The following is a 26901-nucleotide window of genomic DNA, read 5'->3' on the forward strand; positions in this document are numbered from 1 at the left end:
TGCCTGTGATCATCGGGCCCTTAGACGGCATTGCATAACATACAGGAATGCTACTCTAATGGAAATCATAACATGGGCTCAGGAATACTTCCAGAGAACATTGTCGGTGAACACAATCCACCGTGCCATTTGATTTTGACGGCTAAAACTAAAAAAAGATGGCATATCTAAACAATACAGAAGCACAGGCGTTTTCTCTGGGCCAAGGCTCATTTAAAATGGACTGTGGCAAAGTGGAAAACTGTTCTGTGGTCAGACAAACCAAAATTTGAAGTTATTTTTGGAAAACTGGGACGCCATGTCGTCCGGAGTAAAGCGAACAAGGACAACCCAAGTTGTATGGGGTTGCATGAGTAAATGTGGCATGGGCATGTGGCATCTGGAAAGGCATAATCAATGCTGAAAGGTATATCCAAGTTCTAGAACAACATATGCTCCCATACAGACGTCGTCTCTTTCAGGGAAGACTTTGCATTTTCCAACATGAAAATGCCAGACCACATACTGCATCAATTACAACATCATGACTGCGTAGAATTAGGTTCCGATTACTGAAATAGCCAGCCTGCAGTCCAGATCTTTCACCCATAGAAAACATTTGGCACATCATAAAGAGGAAGATGCGACAAAGAAGACCTAAGACAGTTGAGCAACTAGAAGCCTGTATTAGACAAGAATGGGACAACATTCCTATTTCTAAACTTGAGCAACTTGTCTCCTCAGTCCCCAGGCGTTTGCAGACTGTTATAAAAAGAAGAGGGCATGCCACACAGTGGTAAACATGGCCTTGTCCCAACTTTTTTGTGATGTGCTGATGCCATGAAATTTAAAATCAACTTATTCTTACCTTAAAATGATACATTTTCTCAGTTTAAACATTTGATATATCATCTATGTTGTATTCTGAATAAAATATTGAAAATTTAAACTTCCACATCATTGCATTCTGTTTTTTTATTTACAATTTATACAGTGTCCCAACTTTTTTGGAATCGGGTTTGTACAAAGTCACCATACACACGTCTAATTGTGCCCAAAAAGAGGATGCAAAAACAACAGCAAAGAATACAGTCACATAAAAGCCGCGATTAACACCGGAAATGTATAGAGTAGTCCAGAAAGAACAAGAAACTGTGATTAAATGTGCTGTATGTAGGATTGACATCTGGCAACCTGTGGTGCCAATATTCCATTGGGCAAATTGGCAGTGGGCGGGTTTCACAAACCAAAACCGTGACAGATATTTCGGCCTAGAGCGCACATTTTCAAAGTAGAATAACTGACTGTAGCGTTGTTTTTCAGATAAATGTTAACTTAGCATGTTTCTTATATATCTGCAAACATATTATGGTATTTTACAGATTTAGCATGTTGCGATGCTGCTTGGGTAGTTAGGCAGGTAGTTACCCTGTACACCCATTCACAAAACACACACACACACACACACATACCTACTTAACCACAATGTGAGGACGTATGACTGGAAACCCTACCTTTAGGGACACCCCTTTCTGAAGGGTCTAGAGACTAAAGAAAGATATGACTGCACTTCTGGAGAATCTGTCATCACAAATATCACTTGATTTGATCAATAAAAGCCTTCCTTAAAGACCTGACATTTTACCTTCACTTTAGGGACATTATTTTATATGTCGCTTTTGGGGACATTAAACACAAACTCTGATCAAGTCATACTTTGAGGACCATGGTGATACACAAACTCTGGTTAAGTTATACTTTCAGGACATTGTTGAGATGGTATATATTATTTATCCTAAGAAGACAGAAGTAGAATATTACAATTCAAAGTTCCAATACTGGACAGTGAAATCAAGCTAGTGCAAAGATACAGGTGTGAGAGAGTAAACTGGGTTTCTTCTTTTCAGCAAGATCACTGTAAATGGGTAGCCTACATGATTTGTAGCTTGAGATCAAGTGCCTTTGGCTGCTCAGTTGGGGAATGACAATTAACATTCAGAAATATTATTGACTTGCCCGATTGACTATCAGAAGCAAAAGATGAACAGAATTGAGATGAATAATAACACTATTGTCTTTAATTTCAACTGCAAAACAGCTCTACATAAGTCATTTCATAATTGTTGACATTTGCAAGTTATTTTATGTGTGTGAAGCTCCTTTGAAACCATCTGTATTGTATAATGCGCTATAGAAATAAAACTGACTTCACTTCATGGCAGAGAACCTTTCACTGACCGAATCTGCATCCCTCTAGTTAATTTAGCATAGACTGTAAACTAATCATTATCACAAAACATCTTAAGGAGTTTTCCTCACCAGAGTCATCTTTGGCTACACACTGGGGTTTTAAGACATTAGGCATGTTCCTCTGTAAAGTGTAGTAATTGTCAAAAAAAACTCTATACAAATAAAAATAGTGATACTCCGATTAAATGACCCTTTGGGGACTCTAGTGACACACACACACTCCGATTAAATGACCCTTTGGGGACTCTAGCGACACACACACACTCCGATTAAATGACCCTTTGGGGACTCTAGCGACACACACACACTCCGATTAAATGACCCTTTGGGGACTCTAGCGACACACACACACTCCGATTAAATGACCCTTTGGGGACTCTAGCGACACACACACACTCCGATTAAATGACTCTTTGGGGACTCTAGCGACACACACACACTCCGATTAAATGACTCTTTGGGGACTCTAGCGACACACACACACTCCGATTAAATGACCCTTTGGGGACTCTAGCGACACACACACACTCCGATTAAATGACTCTTTGGGGACTCTAGCGACACACACACACTCCGATTAAATGACTCTTTGGGGACTCTAGTGACACACACACACTCCGATTAAATGACCCTTTGGGGACTCTAGTGACACACACACACTCCGATTAAATGACCCTTTGGGGACTCTAGCGACACACACACACTCCGATTAAATGACCCTTTGGGGACTCTAGCGACACACACACACTCCGATTAAATGACCCTTTGGGGACTCTAGCGACACACACACACTCCGATTAAATGACCCTTTGGGGACTCTAGCGACACACACACACTCCGATTAAATGACTCTTTGGGGACTCTAGCGACACACACACACACTCCGATTAAATGACTCTTTGGGGACTCTAGCGACACACACACACTCCGATTAAATGACTCTTTGGGGACTTGAGTGACACACACACTCCGATTAAATGACTCTTTGGGGACTCTAGCGACACACACACACTCCGATTAAATGACTCTTTGGGGACTCTAGTGACACACACACACTCCGATTAAATGACCCTTTGGGGACTCTAGCGACACACACACACTCCGATTAAATGACCGTTTGGGGACTCTAGCGACACACACACACTCCGATTAAATGACTCTTTGGGGACTTGAGTGACACACACACTCCGATTAAATGACTCTTTGGGGACTCGAGTGACACACACACTCCGATTAAATGACTCTTTGGGGACTCGAGTGACACACACACTCCGATTAAATGACTCTTTGGGGACTCGAGTGACACACACACTCCGATTAAATGACTCTTTGGGGACTCGAGTGACACACACACTCCGATTAAATGACTCTTTGGGGACTCGAGTGACACACACACTCCGATTAAATGACTCTTTGGGGACTCGAGTGACACACACACTCCGATTAAATGACTCTTTGGGGACTCCGATTAAATGACTCTTTGGGGACTCTGATTAAATGACTCTTTAATATTAACAGTCTTGGACACATTGTGTTGAAAGTGCACATTGCAGTTAATGACAGAACTTCAAAAAAATATTTTTTAAAGAACAACAATGAAAAATCAATTAACTTGAGGTGGGAATGATTCTCAGTGCCCAACTATCCTCTGTACTTCCTCCATCCACCCTTCTTCAAAATCTCTCTACTTCCTCGTTTACATTCTCTCCTCCCTCTTTAACTCTACTCCTCCCTCTTCACTCCTCCCTCTCTTTATCCTCTTTAACTCTACTCCTCACTCTTTTTACCCGCTTTACTCCTCCCTCTCTTTATCCTCTTTACATTTACTCCCTCTATTCCTCCCTTATATTAGCTGTGCTGGACATGGGCTGTGGCTGGATGTAACCGATTGGTGAGAGTTGCCGTGTGCAGAGAGAAGCTGAAAACTGAGATGTGATGTCAGACACTTTCTGCTTCCTGTAGTGATGCTCAGGCTAAGTTTGCATACTTTACTACAGCTGAAGTGGAATAAACGCATTATTTTCCAAATACAGATAATTCAGAGACATTTTCATTCAATACATGCACTAATGTTTGTACAAGAATAAAGTTCAAAATAAGCCTAAATACCAGTGAAGTGGGGTCTATCGCAACTACATGAAAAGAGCTTTTACTGTTATAAAGAACAGATGTGATCCTTAGTGGAACTGAAGGTGTGAGAAGAAAAATGAAACACACGTGATCATTGTCAAGCAGTGTACTCTGCCAATCGTGGATTAGCTGTGTCATCATCAGAGCTCGTGAGTCGCTCTAGAGAATCTGCTCTGGCTGAGTCCTCCTGCTCTCCAATCACTCTAGTTGTACTCTGTTGCCTTATGGCACAGTCACGGGCGTCGCTGTCTGAAGTCAGACACAAGTTCTAACCGTCAAGAACTGCTCAAGTTAGCCGCTGATCGTTCTGTGCAGCACTGCATGAAGTCCAACAAGCCTAATGCTCTCCTCCCCTCCCTCTTTACGTCCCCTTTACATTCTCTCCTCCCTCTTTACGTCCCCCTTACATTCTCTCCTCCCTCTTTACATTCTCTCCTCCCTCTTTACATTCTCTCCTCCCTCTTTACGTCCCCTTTACATTCTCTCCTCCCTCTTTACGTCCCCTTTACATTCTCTCCTCCCTCTTTACGTCCCCTTTACATTCTCTCCTCCCTCTTTACGTCCCCTTTACATTCTCTCCTCCCTCTTTACGTCCCCTTTACATTCTCTCCTCCCTCTTTACGTCCCCTTTACATTCTCTCCTCCCTCTTTACGTCCCTTTACAATCTCTCCTCCCTCTTTACATTCTCTCTTCCCTCTTTACGTCCCCTTTACAATCTCTCCTCCCTCTTTACATTCTCTCCTCCCTCTTTACGTCCCCTTTACATTCTCTCCTCCCTCTTTATGTCCCCTTTACATTCTCTCCTCCCTCTTTACGTCCCCTTTACAATCTCTCCTCCCTCTTTACATTCTCTCTTCCCTCTTTACGTCCCCTTTACATTCTCTCCTCCCTCTTTACATTCTCTCCTCCCTCTTTACATTCTCTCCTCCCTCTTTACGTCCCCGTTACATTCTCTCCTCCCTTTTTACATTCTCTCCTCCCTCTTTACATTCTCTCCTCCCTCTTTACATTCTCTCCTCCCTCTTTACATTCTCTCCTCCCTCTTTACATTCTCTCCTCCCTCTTTACATTCTCTCCTCCCTCTTTACGTCCCCTTTACATTCTCTCCTCCCTCTTTACGTCCCTGTTACATTCTCTTCTCCCTCTTTACATTCTCTTCTCCCTCTTACGTCCCTTTACATTCTCTCCTCCCTCTTTCCGTCCCCTTTACATTCTCTCCTCCCTCTTTACGTCCCCGTTACATTCTCTCCTCCCTCTTTACGTCCCCTTTACATTCTCTCCTCCCTCTTTACGTCCCCTTTACATTCTCTCCTCCCTCTTTACGTCCCCTTTACATTCTCTCCTCCCTCTTTACGTCCCCTTTACATTCTCTCCTCCCTCTTTATGTCCCTTTACATCTCTCCTCCCTCTTTACGTCCCCTTTACAATCTCTCCTCCCTCTTACATTCTCTCTTCCCTCTTTACGTCCCCTTTACATTCTCTTCCTCCCTCTTTACATTCTCTCCTCCCTCTTACGTCCCTTTACATTCTCTCCTCCCTCTTTACGTCCCAGTTACATTCTCTCCTCCCTCTTTACGTCCCCTTTACATTCTCTCCTCCCTCTTTACGTCCCAGTTACATTCTCTCCTCCCTCTTTACGTCCCCTTTACATTCTCTCCTCCCTCTTTACGTCCCAGTTACATTCTCTCCTCCCTCTTTACGTCCCCTTTACATTCTCTCCTCCCTCTTTACATCCCCATTACATGCTCTTCTACTTTACGTCCTTTAACGTCCCCCTTTACATTCTCTCTTCCCGCTTTACGTTTTTATTTAGGCTTATGTTGAACTTTATTCTTGTACAAACAGACACTGTATCAAGCAGTGCATGTATTGAATGAAAATGTCTCCGAAATATCTGGGTATTTGGAAAATAATGCATTTTTTCTACTTCAGCTGTGGTAAAGTATGCAAACAGCACGAGCGTCTCTTAATTTTAATGTCTACACCTTTATCTTAATTTCTTTTAATTTAGCTCCATTTCTTACGAAAAGAGCATAATGTGCAAAGTGTTGAAGTGTTTGTGCCTCCCTACAAACCACCCTTTCTTTTAGGAGTCGTGATCCTGTTCCGCACATAATTTTTCACACCAGTCCATGTTCCCTGCTTCAAAGCTTCTGGCTCTGCATCACTACGGGAAGCAGAAAGTGTCTGACATCACATCTCAGTTTTCAGCTTCTCTCGTCTGCACACATTAACTCTCACCAATCGGTTACATCCAGCCATAGCCCATGTCCAGCACAGCTATTCACTCTTCCCTTTTTTATCATCTTTACATTCTCCCCTCCCTCTATGACAGAAATATCAAAAAGTTTAACATGACATTTCATCCAACTATATTGTAACTGAACAAAGAAAATTGACTCTTACTATCCTCTACTTCTTCATTAGCCTTCTTATACTCTAACTTTTCACTTTATATTCTGTTTCATTCCACAAAATATTTCTACACCTTTATCCTCATTTCTTTTAATTTAGCTCCATTTCCTACAAAAAGAGCATAATGTGCAAAGTGTTGAAGTGTTTGTCCCTCCCTACAAACCACCCTTTCTTTTAAGAGTCGTGATCCTGTTCCGCACATAATTTTTCACACCAGTCCATGTTCGCTGCGTAAAGCTTCTGGCTCTGCGTGAATGCATCTTTCACAGTCTTGCTTACCAGGAACTTTGCATGTCTTGATGAAACTCATCATGTGTCTCTCTACTGCTTTTACCTCACTGTCCTCCCATTTCTTTTTTGGAGCATTTGAAGAACCTATGAAATAATTAAAAAGTAAATTCTCATTACACATTCTCATTACAACTAAATCGGTGAGTAAAGAGCAAATCAAGACTGTGTTCCCAATGCATTTTTTTTTTTTTGAATTTGTCTGGATATTGCTGCATGGAGCCAATTCATGTTTATTTGATTATTGTTGTTTGTGCAATGTAGAGATTTTTCTTACCTTGATCCTCCTGTGAAACAGCTTGTTCAGATTGAACAGGTTGATCAGTCTGTACTGGTGCTGGTGTCTGAGATAGGTCACTGGAATCCTCCTCATCACTTGACATGGAATCACCTTGGGCCTCAAGTTGCTCTTAATAATTAATTAACGAAAAATGAACACTTTATTGCTTATACCTAGTATCTGTGACATGAATATATACATTGTTTTGCAAATATGTACAGCACAGATACACACAGAGCATGTATACTCATACCATTTGGGTCGATTTCAATGTCATCAAGTTTCTTTCCTTTGTAGTCAGACAGTGTTCCTTTCTCCATGGCCATTAGGACTTTACTCATTTTTGCCAGCTGCAGTGTTCCCTCTGGTAACCGATAATACTGTCTGTGGATTCGGATATCGTGACCAAGGAAATCAGCCAGTTGGTCTGCTTCATTCTCATTAAGGTTAAGAATTTTAGACATGGTTGCTATGTGTTTCCTGAGCCTAGTTGATGACAGTGCTTCAGGGTTCTTTATGCCACATTCGCAAGCAGCTTTGTTGATGCACTCTCCTCCTCTGTAGGCAGGCGAGGATGATGAGGGCTGCACAGGCGAGGTTGAAGGTGACGTGGGTGACTTGGACTTTGGAGTGGCTACAGAAAAAAAGAGACTGGCCGCCTGGCCCACACGAAAACAAGGATAAATATCTGAAGGGCCTTAAATGTAGTCACACAATGCTGATGTTGTTAACATTAACAATTTGAGAACAAAGTATAGTTTGCACGGTTTGATGTGATATGATAATTGATAAGCGATTGTTAGATTTAAAGGTGGGGTATGTAATTCTCTTTTTTGTCCATTTTTTCAAAATCACTTGAAATCCTATTCCTAACCCACTTACAGCCACTGAGTTAGAAGCACTGAAATGAAAAGTAAGCAATTTAATCATCTGTGGAACAGGCAGGACTCGAAAAACTCCAGCCAATCATTTCCAAAACTACCTAGAATCATTAGACAGTAACTGTGTCAATCAAATGGTCGTACCATACCCCCTCCCCATCGTGTCCATGTACTTCGAATGGGTGGAGTCAAAGGAAAGACCATAGGAGTTGTGTATTTTCAAAATCTCCCGGCCGTTTTGCAAATCACATACCCCACCTTTCATCAGCGCGATTTACTGCAATGCTTTTTTTCCCCTTAGTTGGTCAGAACAAAAGTGAGTGTTACTTGTTCCAGTGTCATTTTCCGGTGAACATTCTTCTGTTGGTCATGACTCATACTTCCAAAAAGTATAATCTGTCATTGCAAATGACAGTATCCACACCGACGCGATGTGATTGACAGCAGCGCGTTCTCCTCAAAACATTGGATTCATTCGCGCTGTGCCGTGTTAAGGCACAACCCATGTAAAGTTGATAGTTCCACGAATGACTGCAATTGCAGATTTCGAACAGAAATGGCGACAAAGACGAAAAACTAGGACTGCAGCGTTAAATAATTTCTTGTTTGTTTTTTTAATTGTGAGTACATAAATACATTTCAAATGACACGGGTGCTTGATGAAGTCGATATGCACCTACAAATCAACTTAAACCAAACCATTCTATGGTTTGCCAGCAATAAAGATATTTTCTATTTGAACACCTGAGCACCAGCTAATAGTGGTTGACTGTGCTGCGTGTTCATTATTTTGGGGGCGGAGCAATGATGCGAGGGGTGTGTTTGTTTGGGTGTCGATTTCAAATATTAAGTGTTTCTCAGAAATCACTTATTGCATTTTTAACTAGCTGGCAGTAAACATCAGTAGATAGTTGCTGCATGTTTAAGATGGTTACCGTTTTATTCCTTGATGTTCTTGCTTTGCCTGACTGCTTATGAGGACCATTGCTGTTTACCTTGTCCAGTTCAGGAGAGGAAACAGAAGCTGCACAATGGGGCTAGATGTCAGAAAAGAAACCAGTGAATATCAAAATATCAGAATATTTGTAAAGGACAAAAAAACTTGTTAATGTTCATTCCTCTAGCTGTCCTATACTTTATATATCATTCCACACACAACTCTATGCTGAGAGAGTCAATAATATAGAATAATGATACAGATGTTTTAAAGTGGACTTACGGATTTATGCAGGCGCAAACTGCTGGCTGGCTTTTTATCAGTGGATTCTGCTGATGCTTTATTCAAAGGCTTGAGAAATATGAGACCACAATCACATGGTAACTAATCAGAATTAGAGTAAAAAATTATCATGAATTACTGATCAATCTCTTTAGCATTTTATTGATAGTACCTTGACTCGCCATGGCCAATCTGAGTCTCCATAATTGTAAGTGATTTCCTCTCCTGGTAGAATGTCTCGTACAGCAAACAGACACAGGTGAGGTTTTCTGCTCACTTCAATGGTTCTCATTTTGCAAGTAGGATTTCTGGTCTCATTGTTTGCAAGTCTTCCCAAAGACGAGTCTTCTTTAGATGCATCCATGCTATAAAAACATAAAATGAACACTCAATACTTATAATCTTAGTATATATGCTAGACATGTACAGTTATTTTTACAAGTGGTTCTGAACCCCAGTCCTGGGAACCCACCGCTCTGCATATGCTGTATGTCTCGTGTTTTAATCCACCTGATTGAGATGAGGAGTTCTTCATCAGAACATGGCTCTATGAACTCATCTGAGTGCATCAGGTGAAGGAGACCTACAGAATCTGCAGAGGAGGGTCTCAGAACCACTGATCTATATGATAGTGTACTGCAATGTATGGTAATGTACAGCTCTCAGATAAAAGCATCTAAAAGTTACCATGTTGTTCTCTTTAGGGAATACAGGGGGAATTTTTTTTGATGACTCAAAGAAACTACACTCCGTACTCTATGTCAGTTCATGGTGAATTTGAAGTATTAGGGTGTGTTCACATGTGGCATGTTTTTTTAGACTGTTAATGTGGTTCATCTGAATAAATGTGAAAGCTGCTATTTGAAACCTGGTGCGACCAAACAAGCGGACCGAGACGCTGAAAAGAAGGGTCTCAGTTGGCTTCCAAATGAACTCTGGTGCAGTTCAAATGAAATATGAACATAACATGGACCAGAGACATGTAAATAAACCAAAAACAGGAATATGTGACCCTAAAAAGGACAGACTGGTCAATCATAACTTAGGTTCAACGATAGAAATGCCAATCTGAACACTAAGTGTATCTGGACCAAAAGAAACGAGCGAACAGAACTACAGGCATGAACTAAGTATCTTACAGTCCCAGATATTTTAGCATACCTACTACATCAATCTAACAGTTCTGTACTCACCACCAATATTTGCCATGCCACTGAAAATCAAACAGGAACGTGTTCTCAGCTTCAGTGTAGTGTCCAGTTCGGTCCAGACTCTCCTGTGAACTCAAAAGTTCACCTCTGTATTCAAGAACAAAATCACCTCTGAAAAAAGCTCCAGTGGTGAAAACTCCACGCCCTGAAGAGGAGAAATACATTAGCTTCAGTTTCTTTAATGTCAAATATTATTTTGATTCTTACTAAAAGTTCTCTACCATATGATGTACATTATATGATGTAGAAGGGATATTACTGAAGGAAAATAGTCAGCCAGGCTAATCTCAAAGCATGCTTTGCTTTTCATACTTTTAAGTCTTAAAATTATACAGTTAAAATTACATACATTTTCTTACACAAACAATATGATCATGGCTATATATTGTTTAGAACAGAGTGCCGCAGTGATGACGTATTTTTGAAGGCCAACCCGGTAGTTCACCTCACCTAGTTCCCTCCACAAAAACCTTATAGGATTTTAGAACCCTATAGAAAATCCATATCCTTGTGTAATATATATAATGTTTCTACATTCTTGTAATGTATGTTTGACTGATTGTGTGCCTTTATAAGTAAATCAGGTTAATGACGTCAAAAGCAAACCATATGTGTATCTGACTTTGTGTATTTCATATGTCATGTCACTTGTGATGTTAAATAAAGCCCAAGAGTATTCCAGAATACCAGTGGGAATCTTACAGACTCATATTCTCCTCTCATCCAGTATCGGATGCAGGATTTTGACTGTACCACCTCTGCATGAGATGAGAACACATTTTAAGAGTTTCTTGGGTAGAGAAAACGCTTGCTCTCTCTGGATGTGCTTAAATCCACAATAAGGACACTTTCCTGTCACACATCACACATGCTCACTTCAATAAGCCACAGAACACAGGTTAAAGGGAATAGTTTACCCAAAAATGAAATTTCTTTCAGTAATTACTCACCCTCATGTTGTTCCAAACCCGTAAAACCTTCGTTCATCTTCGGAACACAAATTAAGATATTTTTGATGAAATCTGAGAGCTGGATCACTCCTCCATAGGCTTCCAAGGGACTGAAACTTGTTGGCCCAGAAAAGTTATAAAAGAGATCATTAATATAGTCCAAGTGACTACAGTGGCTCAGTCTTAAGTTTATCAAGCGACGAGAATACTTTTTGTGCGCAAAAAATAAATAAAAATAACGACTTTATTCCACTATTCATTTCCTTCTCTCTGGGCCTCGAGTGAGTTTCACGTAGTAAAACTGTGCAGTGCGTCTGTGTTGCACGTCACACGCATCACACACATGACCAGCGTCGGCCAATAGTGAGCCTACGTGGTGACGTGTAACACAGACCCACTGCGCAGTTTTACTACGTGAACTCACTCGAGGCCCAGATAGAAGGAAATGAATAGTGGAATAAAGTCATTATTTTTGTTGTTTTTTGCACACAAAAAGTATTCTCGTCGCTTGATAAACTTAAGACTGAGCCACTGTAGTCACTTGGACTATATTAACGATCTCTTTTATAACTTTTCTGGGCCAACAAGTTTCAGTCCCTTGGAAGCCTATGGAGGAGTGATCCAGCTCTCAGATTTCATCAAAAATATCTTAATTTGTGTTCCGAAGATGAACGAAGGTTTTACGGGTTTGGAACAACATAGACAAAATCTAGCTGTGTCGATTGGTTTATGCTTATGCCGTTTATGATTACCTTAGTCTGCGTTTACATGACCACCAGAACTGTTGGCTTATTATGCATAATTGGGTTATGTATGTGCAAATAAACATTGACTTTGGGTTGATGGAACCAGAAGTGCAAAAATGCAACTGCTTTGTTTTACTGTACGACGTACACACCTCCGCCGACTTGAGCTTCCAAAGTTACCGGAAGTCATTCATTTTCAATGGAAGCTGGCTTCTCTCAGCTGCAAGGAGCGTCAAATTCCTTGGCATGGCGTTTTGAGCGACTAGAGCGTCAATCTGAAAGTTGAAGTAGCTCAACTTTATGGTAATGAGCTATGTTCAGCGGCAAGCAGCAGCAAAACGCCAGCAACCAATCGGAATATAGACGTCCTTCGCGCTGGCTGATTCCGGAGAAACATACGATGTAAACTTTCGTTCCTACCAAAACATTAGTTCTATCAACACGCTATCAAACTGTGTCCTGTCCAGCCTGAAGTTCCGCTGGACGTACCTCTCGTCATCGAGCCGCAGCTGCTGCACCAGCCGGTGATACTCTCTGAATTGATAACGGCCCTGGAGGGTTTCATGAACCCAAAATCTCAGAGTCCGATGTCTTCTCAAGCAGCACCAAACACAGCAACTTCACGATTATCCGACAGTGATACACATTTGAGAATGAGCTCAACTTATTTGAAATATTTACGAGCGCTCGTTTTAAGCGGGAATGCAATTAATTTGCTCACGGTAACACCAATTTGACCAATTACATTAAAGTAAATATAATATTAATATAACAATAATAGCTAATTATTCTTTTCTTCCCAAACAAATGTGACCAAAACGGTTATAATAATTCTGTCATTATAAATGGTTTCTTCAGTGTATTGCTTGTTTTTTCTGTTTATTACATTTTATGTTGTGACACTTCTCTTCTCCATGCTATGTCAGAGCGGCCAAAGCGTCAACAAGCTTCCCCGTACTTTTTGACAAGCGTCCTTGACAGGGCGGCCAGAGCTTCTTTGCAGCTCAAGTCGGCGGCTGTGTGTACGTACAGTTAGGGCTCATGCCAGCAGAACTCTATTCAGGAATCTGGACTGCACAATAAAAAATATATATATTTATAAAGTACTGTTTAACTTGTGGCCTAACAACCATATGACTTGCCTTACATTAAATTCTCAGTTTTGTAGATTAACATTATTACTAGGGCTGGGCGATAAAATGATAATGATAATTATCACGATATAATTTCTCGATAAAACGATATCCAGAGTTCGATAAATGTTCGATAATGTTTATGCGCCAAAAGCGGAACCGAACTCATTTGACCCGCGCGCCACACGGACCGTTTATCCGCTCGGCTCAAAGTCCAAACGGCAGCGCAGCATGACTCGCGAGCTCACTAGAGCAGATGAGTTTACTCTGATCGGTCTCTGTCATCAGATCCAGTGAGAAGCGCTTGACTTCAGCCAAGAACACACGTTTCAGTGATTTAAACCAGTTTAAAGGCCGATTAAACCGCGCTGACAAACAGGAGAAACACTGTGGTCAGTCAGAAGGCTTCTTTGTCTACAAATTCCCACCATTTACTACGGATTTACTGTAACGTTAGCCTAATAATATTAACTGCACCATGAAATGTGGGATATACAGTATTGTTCAAAATAATAGCAGTACAATGTGACTAACCAGAATAATCAAGGTTTTTCGTATATTTTTTTATTGCTACGTGGCAAACAAGTTACCAGTAGGTTCAGTAGATTCTCAGAAAACAAATGAGACCCAGCATTCATGATATGCACGCTCTTAAGGCTGTGCAATTGGGCAATTAGTTGAATTAGTTGAAAGGGGTGTGTTCAAAAAAATAGCAGTGTGGCATTCAATCACTGAGGTCATCAATTTTGTGAAGAAACAGGTGTGAATCAGGTGGCCCCTATTTAAGGATGAAGCCAACACTTGTTGAACATGCATTTGAAAGCTGAGGAAAATGGGTCGTTCAAGACATTGTTCAGAAGAACAGCGTACTTTGATTAAAAAGTTGATTAGAGAGGGGAAAACCTATAAAGAGGTGCAAAAAATGATAGGCTGTTCAGCTAAAATGATCTCCAATGCCTTAAAATGGAGAGCAAAACCAGAGAGACGTGGAAGAAAACGGAAGACAACCATCAAAATGGATAGAAGAATAACCAGAATGGCAAAGGCTCAGCCAATGATCACCTCCAGGATGATCAAAGACAGTCTGGAGTTACCTGTAAGTACTGTGACAGTTAGAAGACGTCTGTGTGAAGCTAATCTATTTTCAAGAATCCCCCGCAAAGTCCCTCTGTTAAAAAAAAGGCATGTGCAGAAGAGGTTACAATTTGCCAAAGAACACATCAACTGGCCTAAAGAGAAATGGAGGAACATTTTGTGGACTGATGAGAGTAAAATTGTTCTTTTTGGGTCCAAGGGCCACAGGCAGTTTGTGAGACGACCCCCAAACTCTGAATTCAAGCCACAGTACACAGTGAAGACAGTGAAGCATGGAGGTGCAAGCATCATGATATGGGCATGTTTCTCCTACTATGGTGTTGGGCCTATTTATCGCATACCAGGGATCATGGATCAGTTTGCATATGTTAAAATACTTGAAGAGGTCATGTTGCCCTATGCTGAAGAGGACATGCCCTTGAAATGGTTGTTTCAACAAGACAATGACCCAAAACACACTAGTAAACGGGCAAAGTCTTGGTTCCAAACCAACAAAATTAATGTTATGGAGTGGCCAGCCCAATCTCCAGACCTTAATCCAATTGAGAACTTGTGGGGTGATATCAAAAATGCTGTTTCTGAAGCAAAACCAAGAAATGTGAATGAATTGTGGAATGTTGTTAAAGAATCATGGAGTGGAATAACAGCTGAGAGGTGCCACAAGTTGGTTGACTCCATGCCACACAGATGTCAAGCAGTTTTAAAAAACTGTGGTCATACAACTAAATATTAGTTTAGTGATTCACAGGATTGCTAAATCCCAGAAAAAAAAATGTTTGTACAAAATAGTTTTGAGTTTGTACAGTCAAAGGTAGACACTGCTATTTTTTTGAACACACCCCTTTCAACTAATTGCCCAATTGCACAGCCTTAAGAGCGTGCATATCATGAATGCTGGGTCTTGTTTGTTTTCTGACAATCTACTGAACCTACTGGTAACTTGTTTGCCACGTAGCAATAAAAAATATACTAAAAACCTTGATTATTCTGGTTAGTCACATTGTACTGCTATTATTTTGAACAATACTGTACATATTGGATTGTTTTATATTATTACAGTTGTTTTCAGTCGCAAACAAGCATTTGTCCAAGCAGTTGTCATATTTTCAAAACTCTAAACACAATTAGCACAGCATCTGTCTATTGTGGCCATACCATTCACACATTTCATGTCGTTTTCACACAATATGGAGTCATTGAACACATTTCCACAATGCTTACATTTTCTGAACAGACAAGCTATACCTCCCAACAAAATTATGGATCGTTTTTGTAGTATTTACAAATGTTAACACACAACATCCCACAATAGCAAAAACAATGTTCCAAACCTTAGATACAGTATAAAAAAATCTGCTTCTGCAATGATATCAGTTCAAAAACAATTTATCTTAGCTGATTTATGTTGTGTAAATTGGGCCAACCACAGCTGATTCCAATCTGGCTTAGACTCAATTGCAGGGGTTATTTTTTTCTATTACACTGACACTTATACAATACAGTAAAAGGAGGACTTTGAAGAGTGATATTTTTGGAAACAGAAACAGAAAAAGACAAACACTAATGTATGGACGAGGAAGAGTAAGAGCAAGGGCCCAGTGAGAGGAGCAGGAGCAGTGAGAGGAGCAGTGAGAGGCAGGAGCAGTGAGAGGAGCAGTGAGAGATGCAGTGAGAGGAGCAGGAGCAGTGAGAGGAGCAGGAGCAGTGAGAGGAGCGGGAGCAGTGAGGGGAGCAGGAGCAGTGAGAGGAGCAGGAGCAGTGAGAGATGCAGTGAGAGGAGCAGGAGCAGTGAGGAGCAGTGAGAGATGCAGTGAGAGGAGCAGGAGCAGTGAGAGGAGCAGGAGCAGTGAGAGGAGCGGGAGCAGTGAGGGAAGCAGGAGCAGTGAGAGGAGCAGTGAGAGGAGCAGGAGCAGTGAAGGAGGCAGTGAGAGATGCAGTGAGAGGAGCAGGAGCAGTGAGAAGGAGCAGGAGCAGTGAGAAGGAGCGGGAGCAGTGAGGGGAGCAGGAGCAGTGAGAGGAGCAGGAGCAGTGAGAGATGCAGTGAGAGGAGCAGGAGCAGTGAGAGATGCAGTGAGAGGAGCAGAGCAGTGGAGGAGCAGAGCAGTGAGAGAGCAGGAGCAGTGAGAGGAGCAGGAGCAGTGAGAGGAGCAGGAGCAGTGAGAGATGCAGTGAGAGGAGCAGGAGCAGTGAGAGATGCAGTGAGAGGAGCAGGAGCAGGAGCAGTGAGAGGAGCAGTGAGAGGAGCAGGAGCAGTGAGAGAGCGGAGCAGGAGCAGTGAGAGGAGCAGTGAGAGGAGCAGTGAGAGGAGCAGGAGCAGTGAGAGGAGCAGGAGCAGTGAGAGGAGCAGTGAGAGATGCAGTGAGAGGAGCAGGAGCAGTGAGAGGAGCAGGAGCAGTGAGAGGAGCGGAGCAGTGAGAGGAGCAGGAGCAGTGAGAGAGCAGGAGCAGTGAGAGATGCAGTGAGAGGAGCAGGAGCAGTGAGAGATGCAGTGAGAGGAGCAGTGAGCAGGAGCAGTGAGAGGAGCAGTGAGAGGAGCAGTGAGAGGAGCAGTGAGAGAGCAGTGAGAGGAGCAGGAGCAGTGAGAGAGCAGTGAGAGGAGCAGTGAGAGAGCAGTGAGAGGAGCAGGAGCAGTGAGAGGAGCAGGAGCAGTGAGGGGAGCAGGAGCAGTGAGGGAGCAGGAGCATTGAGAGGAGCAGTGAGAGATTGTTTTTATTTTACCCCCCCCCCCTTCCTTTTTTTATTCTGGGCTTTTTTCTGTTGTTGTTTTTTTGTTCAGAATGCTCTTATGTGTTTCATGGATATTTTGTTCACTGTAAGCAATACTGTCAAACCTTTTCTGTTCTATCATACCGTGTTTCTACTGTACCTCCTGCAGTAAACAGTAAAGGAAAAATAGCTTTTTACTGGAATGCTTTTGAATGTGAACATTACTGTACATTTGGACATACAGTTCCTAACCAAGAAATTTAGTGTAAAACAGTGAATTGCATGTTTTGCATGCAAATACCTGTAAAACTGAGACTGAAAAGTCTATGCAGTTTTTGTAATGTCAACAATAGCCAGTATTTTGAAACCTGGTGTACTTTGATTGACTGCATGTACTTTTGAGGTGAAAACAAGTGTTATTCTTTGACAGAATAATTTAATTTTGAGTCAGATTTCCAGTGTTTTGGTAAAGTTGGTGTGTTGACAGAAAGATGTGTTCTATTTTGAAATGTAGATTTAGTATAAATTTAACAAAATGTGTTTTTGAGAAGAAAATTATCCATTTGGCCAATTGTGTTTTGTAGGTGTTAGTCTGTGATAAGAGTTTAGAAAAAGTATCTGAAGTATGGGTAAGCGCTTGTTAGCGATTGAAAAAAACTGTAATGTAGACAATGTATTAAAGGATTAATAAAATAGTTACAGTATTTGGTTTTGTGGTTATCATGATCTAAATGCATGATACTGGATGACCAATGGTTAATTTTAATAAAACTCAAACAGTCAGATTATTACATTTTACCAAATAAAATTGAGGTCGTTTTAAAAGATGTTACTGTTTTTGTTAATGAACATAAATTTTACATAGTAAATCTGCTCCTAACTGAATCTAATACTGCTGCAAATCATTGTCAAATATGCATTTTGAGACAAAATATATCTAATATTAATATTGCTGCCTGCACTGTAAACTGTGCTGAAGATCCGTGCCATCAAAGTCAGGCAACACAAACCTGTTTCAAGACTTGAAACAATATCCCCCATTAGCACATCCAGGAACTAAGAAATACATTTTCCAATAAATATATTTATTTTGTTAAGGAAAAATAACAAATGTTTGAATGTTCTACCTCAGATTTGTGAAATGTTCACCTGTTTGGCAAGTGTTTGTCATGATATGTTCTGACAATAAAGAGTAGTTTAAAACCACAATTAATGCTCTGGTTTCTACAACTTTCACTTAGGAGCAAATATCTGCCTTTAAACTTGAAAGAAATAAAGATTTGACATTTATTGTGATAATTATCGATATCGACTAATATAAAACAATTATCGTGATAACTTTTTTGCCATATCCCCCAGCCCTAGTTATTAGTTACTAAACTGCTTAGTCATTTATACTTGCCTTTATATTTGCTGATGAACTGCTCTCGAAGCCCAGGCTTGTCAGTTTTACAGGTAATGTGATGATGCTCAGCGTCCTGCAGAGGTTTCCTACGTCTTTTATTTCCCAGCATGGCGACTTTCTTTCTTGAAATGACTGGAAAAAATAAATACAAATAAATATAAGGTGAATGAAATAAACAAGCATATTTTAAAAAATCCTGTTGATCTTACTGGAATTGTTCACCAAAAACACACATAATTAACATACTAACCCTCATATCCAAACCGGTGTTGTGTTTTTCTGTGGAACAAATCTTTATATTATATATATATTTTTTTTAATGGAAATGTCATTAATGCCAAAAACCATTGGTTCTTGTGTGTCTTGTAACCACAATTGATGTCAATCTATATTTGATTTAAGAGCTAAAGTATATGGGAGATTTTCAGTCAATAACCAGCTAGATTTATATGGACTATTTTTAATGTGCTTTTTGTCTGCTTTGGAGCTTGAAACAAAATACAATTATTATAAAGTATCAATTCATGGTCATTGTGCAAAAAAATCTCAGTGAAGATAAATTATTAAAATAAAACATTCCACTAAAAAACCAATTCGGGGGCAAATAATGTAATAATGTATTACATAAAATATAATATATAAAATAATGATATTAAAAAATGAGAATGAATTATTTCAAATTACTGTTGATATTTTACAACACTTTTGAGAAAAACAATGATTTAGAAAACTACCACTGACTCGGTTGTCTTGATTACTTTGTAGAACCTAAAGTACTATTATATGAAAAATAACAAAATTATATTTAATAGTCAATTTTATATATACAATTTGTTTTCATTATTGCAACAAATCATCAAATGACACAGGCTTAGAAGCAAACTCAAATACAATCGAGAAGTAAATAAAACCCTATTACAAAAAATAACTAAACCACTAAAATAAACATACATCGTACTATATTTCATATTACACAATGTATTTAGTTATCATGCATTTTCAGGACAAGTCTTGAACTCACCTTTCCTCCTGGTGGGTTGTTTGTCGTCTGTTTCGCGCGTTCCATCGTCACGTGTCTGCATTTCCCGGGAAAACACCACCGTCGCTGACTTGCGTAAATGACGTAGTTACGTATTTGGATTTCACGTTGAAATTGTGACTACATTTATTTGGCCTAATAGAAAATTATCTGGTGGCAATGATATTTGTTTTGACCACAGTACTGTTTCTTCAAACTTAAAAAAAAAATGTGATGAAGTTAGTCTTTCTAGTGGACAGAGCACATGATCACTTTTTAACCGAGCACCCACCTCAAACTAGGAACCAGTGCGCATGTCCGTACAAGCACTGGTTTAAAAGAGCAAAAAGTACCCGGTGTGCACTTATTTTTATAAAATAACACCACATCATAAAGTTTTTAAGAGAATTACAAATAAGAATATTCAAAACGTGCAGGTCTGCTGTAAACTAGAGCTCACAAGACTTTTGTTAGTTCATTCATTCATCTCATCTGCAGCGAGTCAGTCAGAGACAGTGCTGTGGGGGAAGGGCGCGCGCGCGATCAGAGAGTGCTGTGGGGGAAGGGCGGCTGATCACAGTATGAGCAGCAGAAGCAGATCTCAGCTAGGGCTAGGGCTAGGGCTATAGGGCTATAGTTGAAAATCAAAGTAAGAACTAATAAATCTGTAAACAAACATTTAAACGTGCCAGCTTAATTCATGATTCTTTTAAACACTTTTGTTCTTTTGTATGACTATAACTGCTCTCTCTCTCTCTCTCTATATATATATATAGAGAGAGAGAGAGAGAGAGAGATACATAGATATATAATTTCTTGAATCATTCTTAAGATTTTCAAACCAGTAAGTGCACTGGTTTGTAAAAAAAATGTACCCAAAGTGTACTTAATTTTCTGAAATAACACCACATCATAAAGCTTTTAAGAGGATTACAAATACGAATATTCAAAATGTGCAGGTCTGCTGTAAACAAGAGCTCACAACTGTCTAAATGAGCAACCTAGATCTCTTGAACAGACATCTTATTTTCTATTACAGTTGTTTTCAGTCGCTAACAAGCATTTGTCCAAGCAGTTGTCATATTTTCAAAACTCTAAACACAATTAGCACAGCATCTGTCTATTGTGGCCATACCATTCACTCATTTCATGTCGTTTTCACACAATATGGAGTCATTGAACACATTTCCACAATGCTTACATTTTCTGAACAGACAAGCTATACCTCCCAACAAAATTATGGATCGTTTTTGTAGTATTTACAAATGTTAACACACAACATCCCACAATAGCAAAAAACAATGTTCCAAACCTTAGATACAGTATAAAAACCTCTGCTTCTGCAATTAAATCAGTTCAAAAACAATTTATCTTAGCTGATTTATGTTGTGTAAATTGGGCCAACCACAGCTGATTCCAATCTGGCTTAGACTCAATTGCAGGGGTTATTTTTTTTCTATTACATTGACACTTATACAATACAGTAAAAGGAGGACTTTGAAGAGTAATATTTTTGGAAACAGAAAAAGACAAACACTGTAATGTATGGACGAGGAAGAGTAAGAGCAAGGGGGCCAGGGAGAAGAGCAGGAGCAGTGAGATGGATATTTTGTTCACTGTAAGCAATACTCTCAAAGCTTTTCTGTTCTATCATACCGCGTTTCTACTGTACCTCCTGCAGTAAACAGTAAAGGAAAAAAATAGCTTTTTACTGGAATGCTTTTGAATGTGAACATTACTGTACATTTGGACATACAGTTCCTAACCAAGAAATTTAGTGTAAAACAGTGAATTGCATGTTTTGCATGCAAATACCTGTAAAACTGAGACTGAAAAGTCTATGCAGTTTTTGTAATGTCAACAATAGCCAGTATTTTGAAACCTGGTGTACTTTGATTGACTGCATGTACCTTTTGAGGTGAAAACAAGTGTTATTCTTTGACAGAATAATTTAATTTTGAGTCAGATTTCCAGTGTTTTGGTAAAGTTGGTGTGTTGACAGAAAGATGTGTTCTATTTTGAAATTAAGATTTAGTATAAATTTAACAAAATGTGTTTTCGAGAAGAAAATTATCCATTTGGCCAATTGTGTTTTGTAGGTGTGAGTCTGTGTTAAGAGTTTAGAAAAAGTATCTAAAGTATGGGTAAGCGCTTGTAAGCGATTGAAAAAAAACTGTAATAGCATTTATTAATCAAAACAGTCAATTGAAGTCTGCAAACCCACAGCAGGGCTGATATGCAAGCATCTCATCTGCAGCGAGTCAGTCAGAGACAGTGCTGTGGGGGAAGGGCGCGCGCGCGATCAGAGAGTGCTGTGGGGGAAGGGCGGCTGATCACAGTATGAGCAGCAGAAGCAGATCTCAGCTAGGGCTAGGGCTAGGGCTAGGGCTATAAAATCAAAGTAAGAACAAATAAATATGTTAACAAACATTTAAACGTGCCAGCTTAATTCATGATTCTTTTAAACACTTTTTGTTATTTTGTATGACAATAACTGCTCTCTCTCTCTCTCTCTCTCTCTCTCTCTCTATATATATATATCATTTCTTGAATAATTCTTAAGATTTGCAAACCAGTGAGTGCATTTTTCAAAACAATTGGTACAAACCCAGACAAAAACAAAGCCTGTAACTTGCTCAATATCCTTAATACAATATCAATGAACATCAGTGCCATCAGAATGACAAGTCCTTGTGTCATTGTTTACAAACATGATAGTCAAAATGCTTTGTCATTTTGTCAATATAACAGTGAACTATCATTCAAAAAGTGAAACTTGTATATTATATTCATTCATTACACACAGACTGATATATTTCAAATATGTTTCTTTTAATTTTGATGATTATAACTGACAACTACGTAAATCCCAAATTCAGTATCTCAGAAAATTTGAATATTACTTAAGACCAATACAAAGAAAGGATTTTTAGAAATGCTGGCCAACTGAAAGGTATGAGCATGAAAAGTATGAGCATGTACAGCACTCAATACTTAGTTGTGTCTCTTTTGTCTGAATGACTGCAGCAATGCGGCGTGGCATGGAGTGGATCAGTCTGTGGCACTGCTCAGGTGTTATGAGAGACCAGGTGTCTCTGATAGTGGCCTTCAGCTCTTCTGCATTCTTGGGTCTGGACATGTCACATCTTCCTCTTCACAATACCCCATAGAAGACAAGTTTGCTGGCCAATTAAGAACAGGGATACAATGGCCCTTAAATCAGGTACTGCTTTGGCAGTGTGTGCTGGTGCCACATCCTGTTGGAAAATGAAATCTGCATCTCCATAAAGTTGATCAGCAGCAGGAAGCATGAAGTGCTCTAAAACTTCCTGGTATACGGCTGCGTTGACCTTGGACCTCAGAAAACACAATGGACCAACACCAGCAGATGACATGGCCCCACAAACCATCACTGACTGTGGAAACTTTACACTGGACCTCAAGCAACGTGGATTGTGTGCCTCTCCATTCTTCCTCCAGACTCTGGGACCTTGGTTTCCAAAGGAAATGCAAAAGTTACTTTCATTAGAGAACATAACTTTGGACCACTCAGCAGCAGTCCAGTCCTTTTTGTCTTTAGCCCAGGTGAGACGCTTCTGAGTGTTCAAGAGTGGCTTGACACCAGGAATGCGACAGCTGAAACCCATGTCTTGCATATGTCTGTGCGTGGTGGTTCTTGAAGCACTGACTCCAGCTGCAGTCCACTCTTTGTGAATCTCCCCCACAGTTTTGAATGGGTTTTGTTTCACTATCCTCTCCAGGATGTGGTTATCCCTATAGAGCTGGTAAGTCCCGCCCCCTCCGTAAAACCCCACTGGACCTCAAAGTTGAAAAACTGTCAATGCAAATGGGATTAATTTCATTAATGGGAGAAAATAATTATTTTCTGGTCCCGTTTGAATTGTGACATGAATGTGAACATATGTTGTCTGTGAATTTTTTATATAATCTTTCGTGTGAAGAATGTTACAATTTAGCAGGTAGAAGTTTGATAGGGGTAGACTTTTTGTGACAGCACTTTGTGGACTACAACTCTTTGCTGCTTTCGACATGTTTGAAACGTCAACAACACTAGCACATGGCTCTAGCTCACGGATCCCGCTAAACATGGCTGTGTCTTTGGTGCACTTCACCACCTTCTTTCAGGGAGAGGACAAAATCTTTGAGGTTGGCGAAAACCACAGGTAAGTCAACTTTATGGGGTGACGTCACATAGGCGACATGTAGTCTTTCTCGTTATGTCTTTTCCACAACTGCTAGCCGATAAATCATACCATATACTGTCACTGTTCACATTCATGGCACAATTCAAACGGGACCAGAAAATAATTATTTTCTCCCATTCACTTGCATTGACGGTTTTTCAACTTTAAGGTCCAGCTGGGTTTTACGGAAGGGGCGGGACTTACCAGCTCTATTGCTTGTACACTTTTTTTCTACCACATCTTTTCCTTCCCTTCGCCTTTTATTAATGTGCCGGGACACAGAGCTCTGTGAACAGCCAGCCTATTTAGCTATGACCTTTTGTGTCTTGCCCTCCTTGTGCAAGGTGTGGTCATCTTTTGGACAACTGTCAAGTCAGCAGTCTTCCCCAAGATTGTGTAGCCTACAGAACTATTGAGAGACGATTTAAATGTTTTGAGTTAATTAACTGATTAGAGTGTGGCACCAGGTGTCTTCAATATTGAACCTTTTCACAAAATTCTAATTTGGGATTTTCCTTAGTTGTCAGTTATTATCATCAAAATTAAAAGAAATAAACATTTGAAATATATCAGTCTGTGTGTAATGAATGAATATAATATAGAAGTTTCACTTTTTGAATGGAATTAGTGAAATAAATCAACTTTTTGATGATATTCTAATCATATGACCAGCACCTGTATACTTTGTATAAGTGTTTTTACATTATGCCTCTGGGATAGGCAACTTCGGTCCTGGAGGGCCACTGTCCTGCAGAGTTGAGCTCCATCCCTAATTAAACACACATGAACAAGGCAATCAATGTTTTCAGGATTACTAGATATATACAGGCAGGTGAGTTTTTATCTGGGCTGGAGCTAAACTCTGCAGGACAGTGGCCCTCCAGGACCGGAGTTGCCAATGTAAAATGCAAGTAGACTGCTGTAATATATAATGTAAATATGCTGTATTGCACGACTACAGTATAGTGAACACTGTGTGATTGCACACCTGTTCAAGGACTATGCATTAATTGTGGGGGGAGAGAAACGGTAGAGCTATATTAATAGAATGTGAAGCATACAGAACAGAACGAATCATACTGTTAGAACAAGTTAAAGAATTAGGTTACACACATTTATCAGTAGAGGGTTTACTTTCCTTTTCTGCATCAAAATCATCAGCATGGCCAGCATGAGATACCTTAAAGAAACAGACTTATTTAATCGAATTTAAGAAATAACCAAGAATATATATATATATATATATATATCATTATTATTATTATTATATATTTTTTTTCAATACATATTAGTAGAAATCCGCATTGAAGCTCCACACCCCAAACAGTTGGTGGCGGTAATGCACCAAATTGGTATGCCAACCGTCAATAAAAGAAGAAGAAGCACACCTGTTCAAATGTTTTAATGACTGAGGACACACACGGTTGTTCTCCCAACATTCAGCTCACCTTTTGACCCGCTTCGGCCATAAGGTCATGATATTGAGAACATGATAGTGGCCCTTATTTCTTCAGAATCTTGTCCTCTTCTACCTCTTCCTCTGTTTACCTCTGTATTCTTCCACCACACATACTTACTTTCTTCCATGCTGTTCACCCTGTTTGTACCTTGTTGTTCTTACATTACCAGAGTGTGTAACACTGTGTTGTGTTGTGCTCTGTCTGTATGCTTCTCAGATGAAGCTTAATGAGATGCACTCTGAGCTATTTTAAGGAACTGGTGGATTATTGGATGATCGAATGCTTTACATTCCCCTTCATTAGTGAAAATCAGAATTCACCTCTGCAATTCAACAATTCAGGACAAAAATGTCTAAGAGAAGTGTATAGAAAATTTGCTTGACAGTTTATGACAACTACTATTCTGCATTTAATGACTTAATGAATTAATACCTAGATGTTTTGGGGAGTAAGACTTGGGAGAATTCAGCAGAGAACCATACATTTTGATCAACATGGCATTTGATAATGTAAGAAACAGATAAAACGTGTACATAATCAGTTGCATTTGTAATTTGTTCAAATGATGAGCAATTGCTTTTGAGGTGCACAAGTAAGTAGATAACGTGGAGGTTGAATAAGAATTTTAGTCGTGATCTGAGAAATGCCCCAAGCGACTAAGAAAAACTTCAAATATAATTAATAGAATATAAAATAAAAAGATGTTTGCTGTACCTTCTTTCCTCTATATAAAAATATAATATAATAAAGTAATATAATGCAATGTAATGTCATATAATATAATTATATAATAAATGAAGGAATATAATGTAATGTAATATAATTAATATAATATATAATGTTAATATAAAATAATATAATATTATATAACATAAAGAGAATGTTTGCTTGTTGCTGTAAGTGAATGTGTTGCTCTGGTTACAGACGCGCGTGCTCTGGTGGGGGAGGGGCCTGGCTGCGCTGTCAGGGAAATGGCAGGACGCAAAGTTGGAGAAAACACTTAAAACAAATAACATCACTTATAAAAGCAAGCGAATCTGCCTGTTTTCACATATTTTAATTGCTTGTATATTTTTATTGAATAAACTCAGATGTATATCACCACACCCACAATAACAGATTTAAACAGTTGCCCCTCCGCTTTTGGAAGGAAATATGTTACTTTTCAAATTCACATGATGTATTGTGTCTGTCCCTTCCTGCGTCAAACTTGTTCCTACAGCATTAATATCCGATGTAAGTGCTGTAGTCATGGTGACGCGGGGCAGCGCGATCTTTACACACGCACACGGAGCAGACTCTGATGCGAGAGAAAAACGCGAGGATTAAAAGTTGTAAAACATGCTAATATGAATCGCGAGAGCTCCTGCTGCTCAATGCATATTGGTCTAATCTTATTTAATACTAATTATTGGGAATTTATCTGTAATTTAATGTGGATTATCTGTCAATTCATTCACAATCAACATGTTTTTGCCTCCGCCATCTTTATTGATGACGTATTGGCCTCTGATTGGTCAGATCACCAA

General features: G+C 39.7%; 1 protein-coding gene across 1 annotated transcript; it reads right to left on the reverse strand.

Moving 5' to 3' along the window:
* Nucleotides 1-6880: 6880 nt before the first annotated feature.
* Nucleotides 6881-20455, reverse strand: LOC113099845 (uncharacterized). Its single transcript, XM_026264799.1, has 9 exons — nucleotides 19711-20455; nucleotides 18687-18821; nucleotides 10637-10799; nucleotides 9616-9808; nucleotides 9444-9512; nucleotides 9160-9261; nucleotides 7597-8002; nucleotides 7341-7472; nucleotides 6881-7150 (listed from the first exon to the last, which is right to left on the reverse strand). Exons 1-9 carry the CDS (start codon nucleotides 19769-19771, stop codon nucleotides 6984-6986), a joined length of 1428 nt encoding a protein of 475 aa, XP_026120584.1. The 5' UTR covers nucleotides 19772-20455; the 3' UTR covers nucleotides 6881-6983.
* Between the last annotated feature and the right edge of the window lie 6446 nt (nucleotides 20456-26901).

This window comes from Carassius auratus, unplaced genomic scaffold (assembly GCF_003368295.1).
Source record: "Carassius auratus strain Wakin unplaced genomic scaffold, ASM336829v1 scaf_tig00217072, whole genome shotgun sequence".
Lineage (NCBI taxonomy): Eukaryota > Metazoa > Chordata > Actinopteri > Cypriniformes > Cyprinidae > Carassius > Carassius auratus.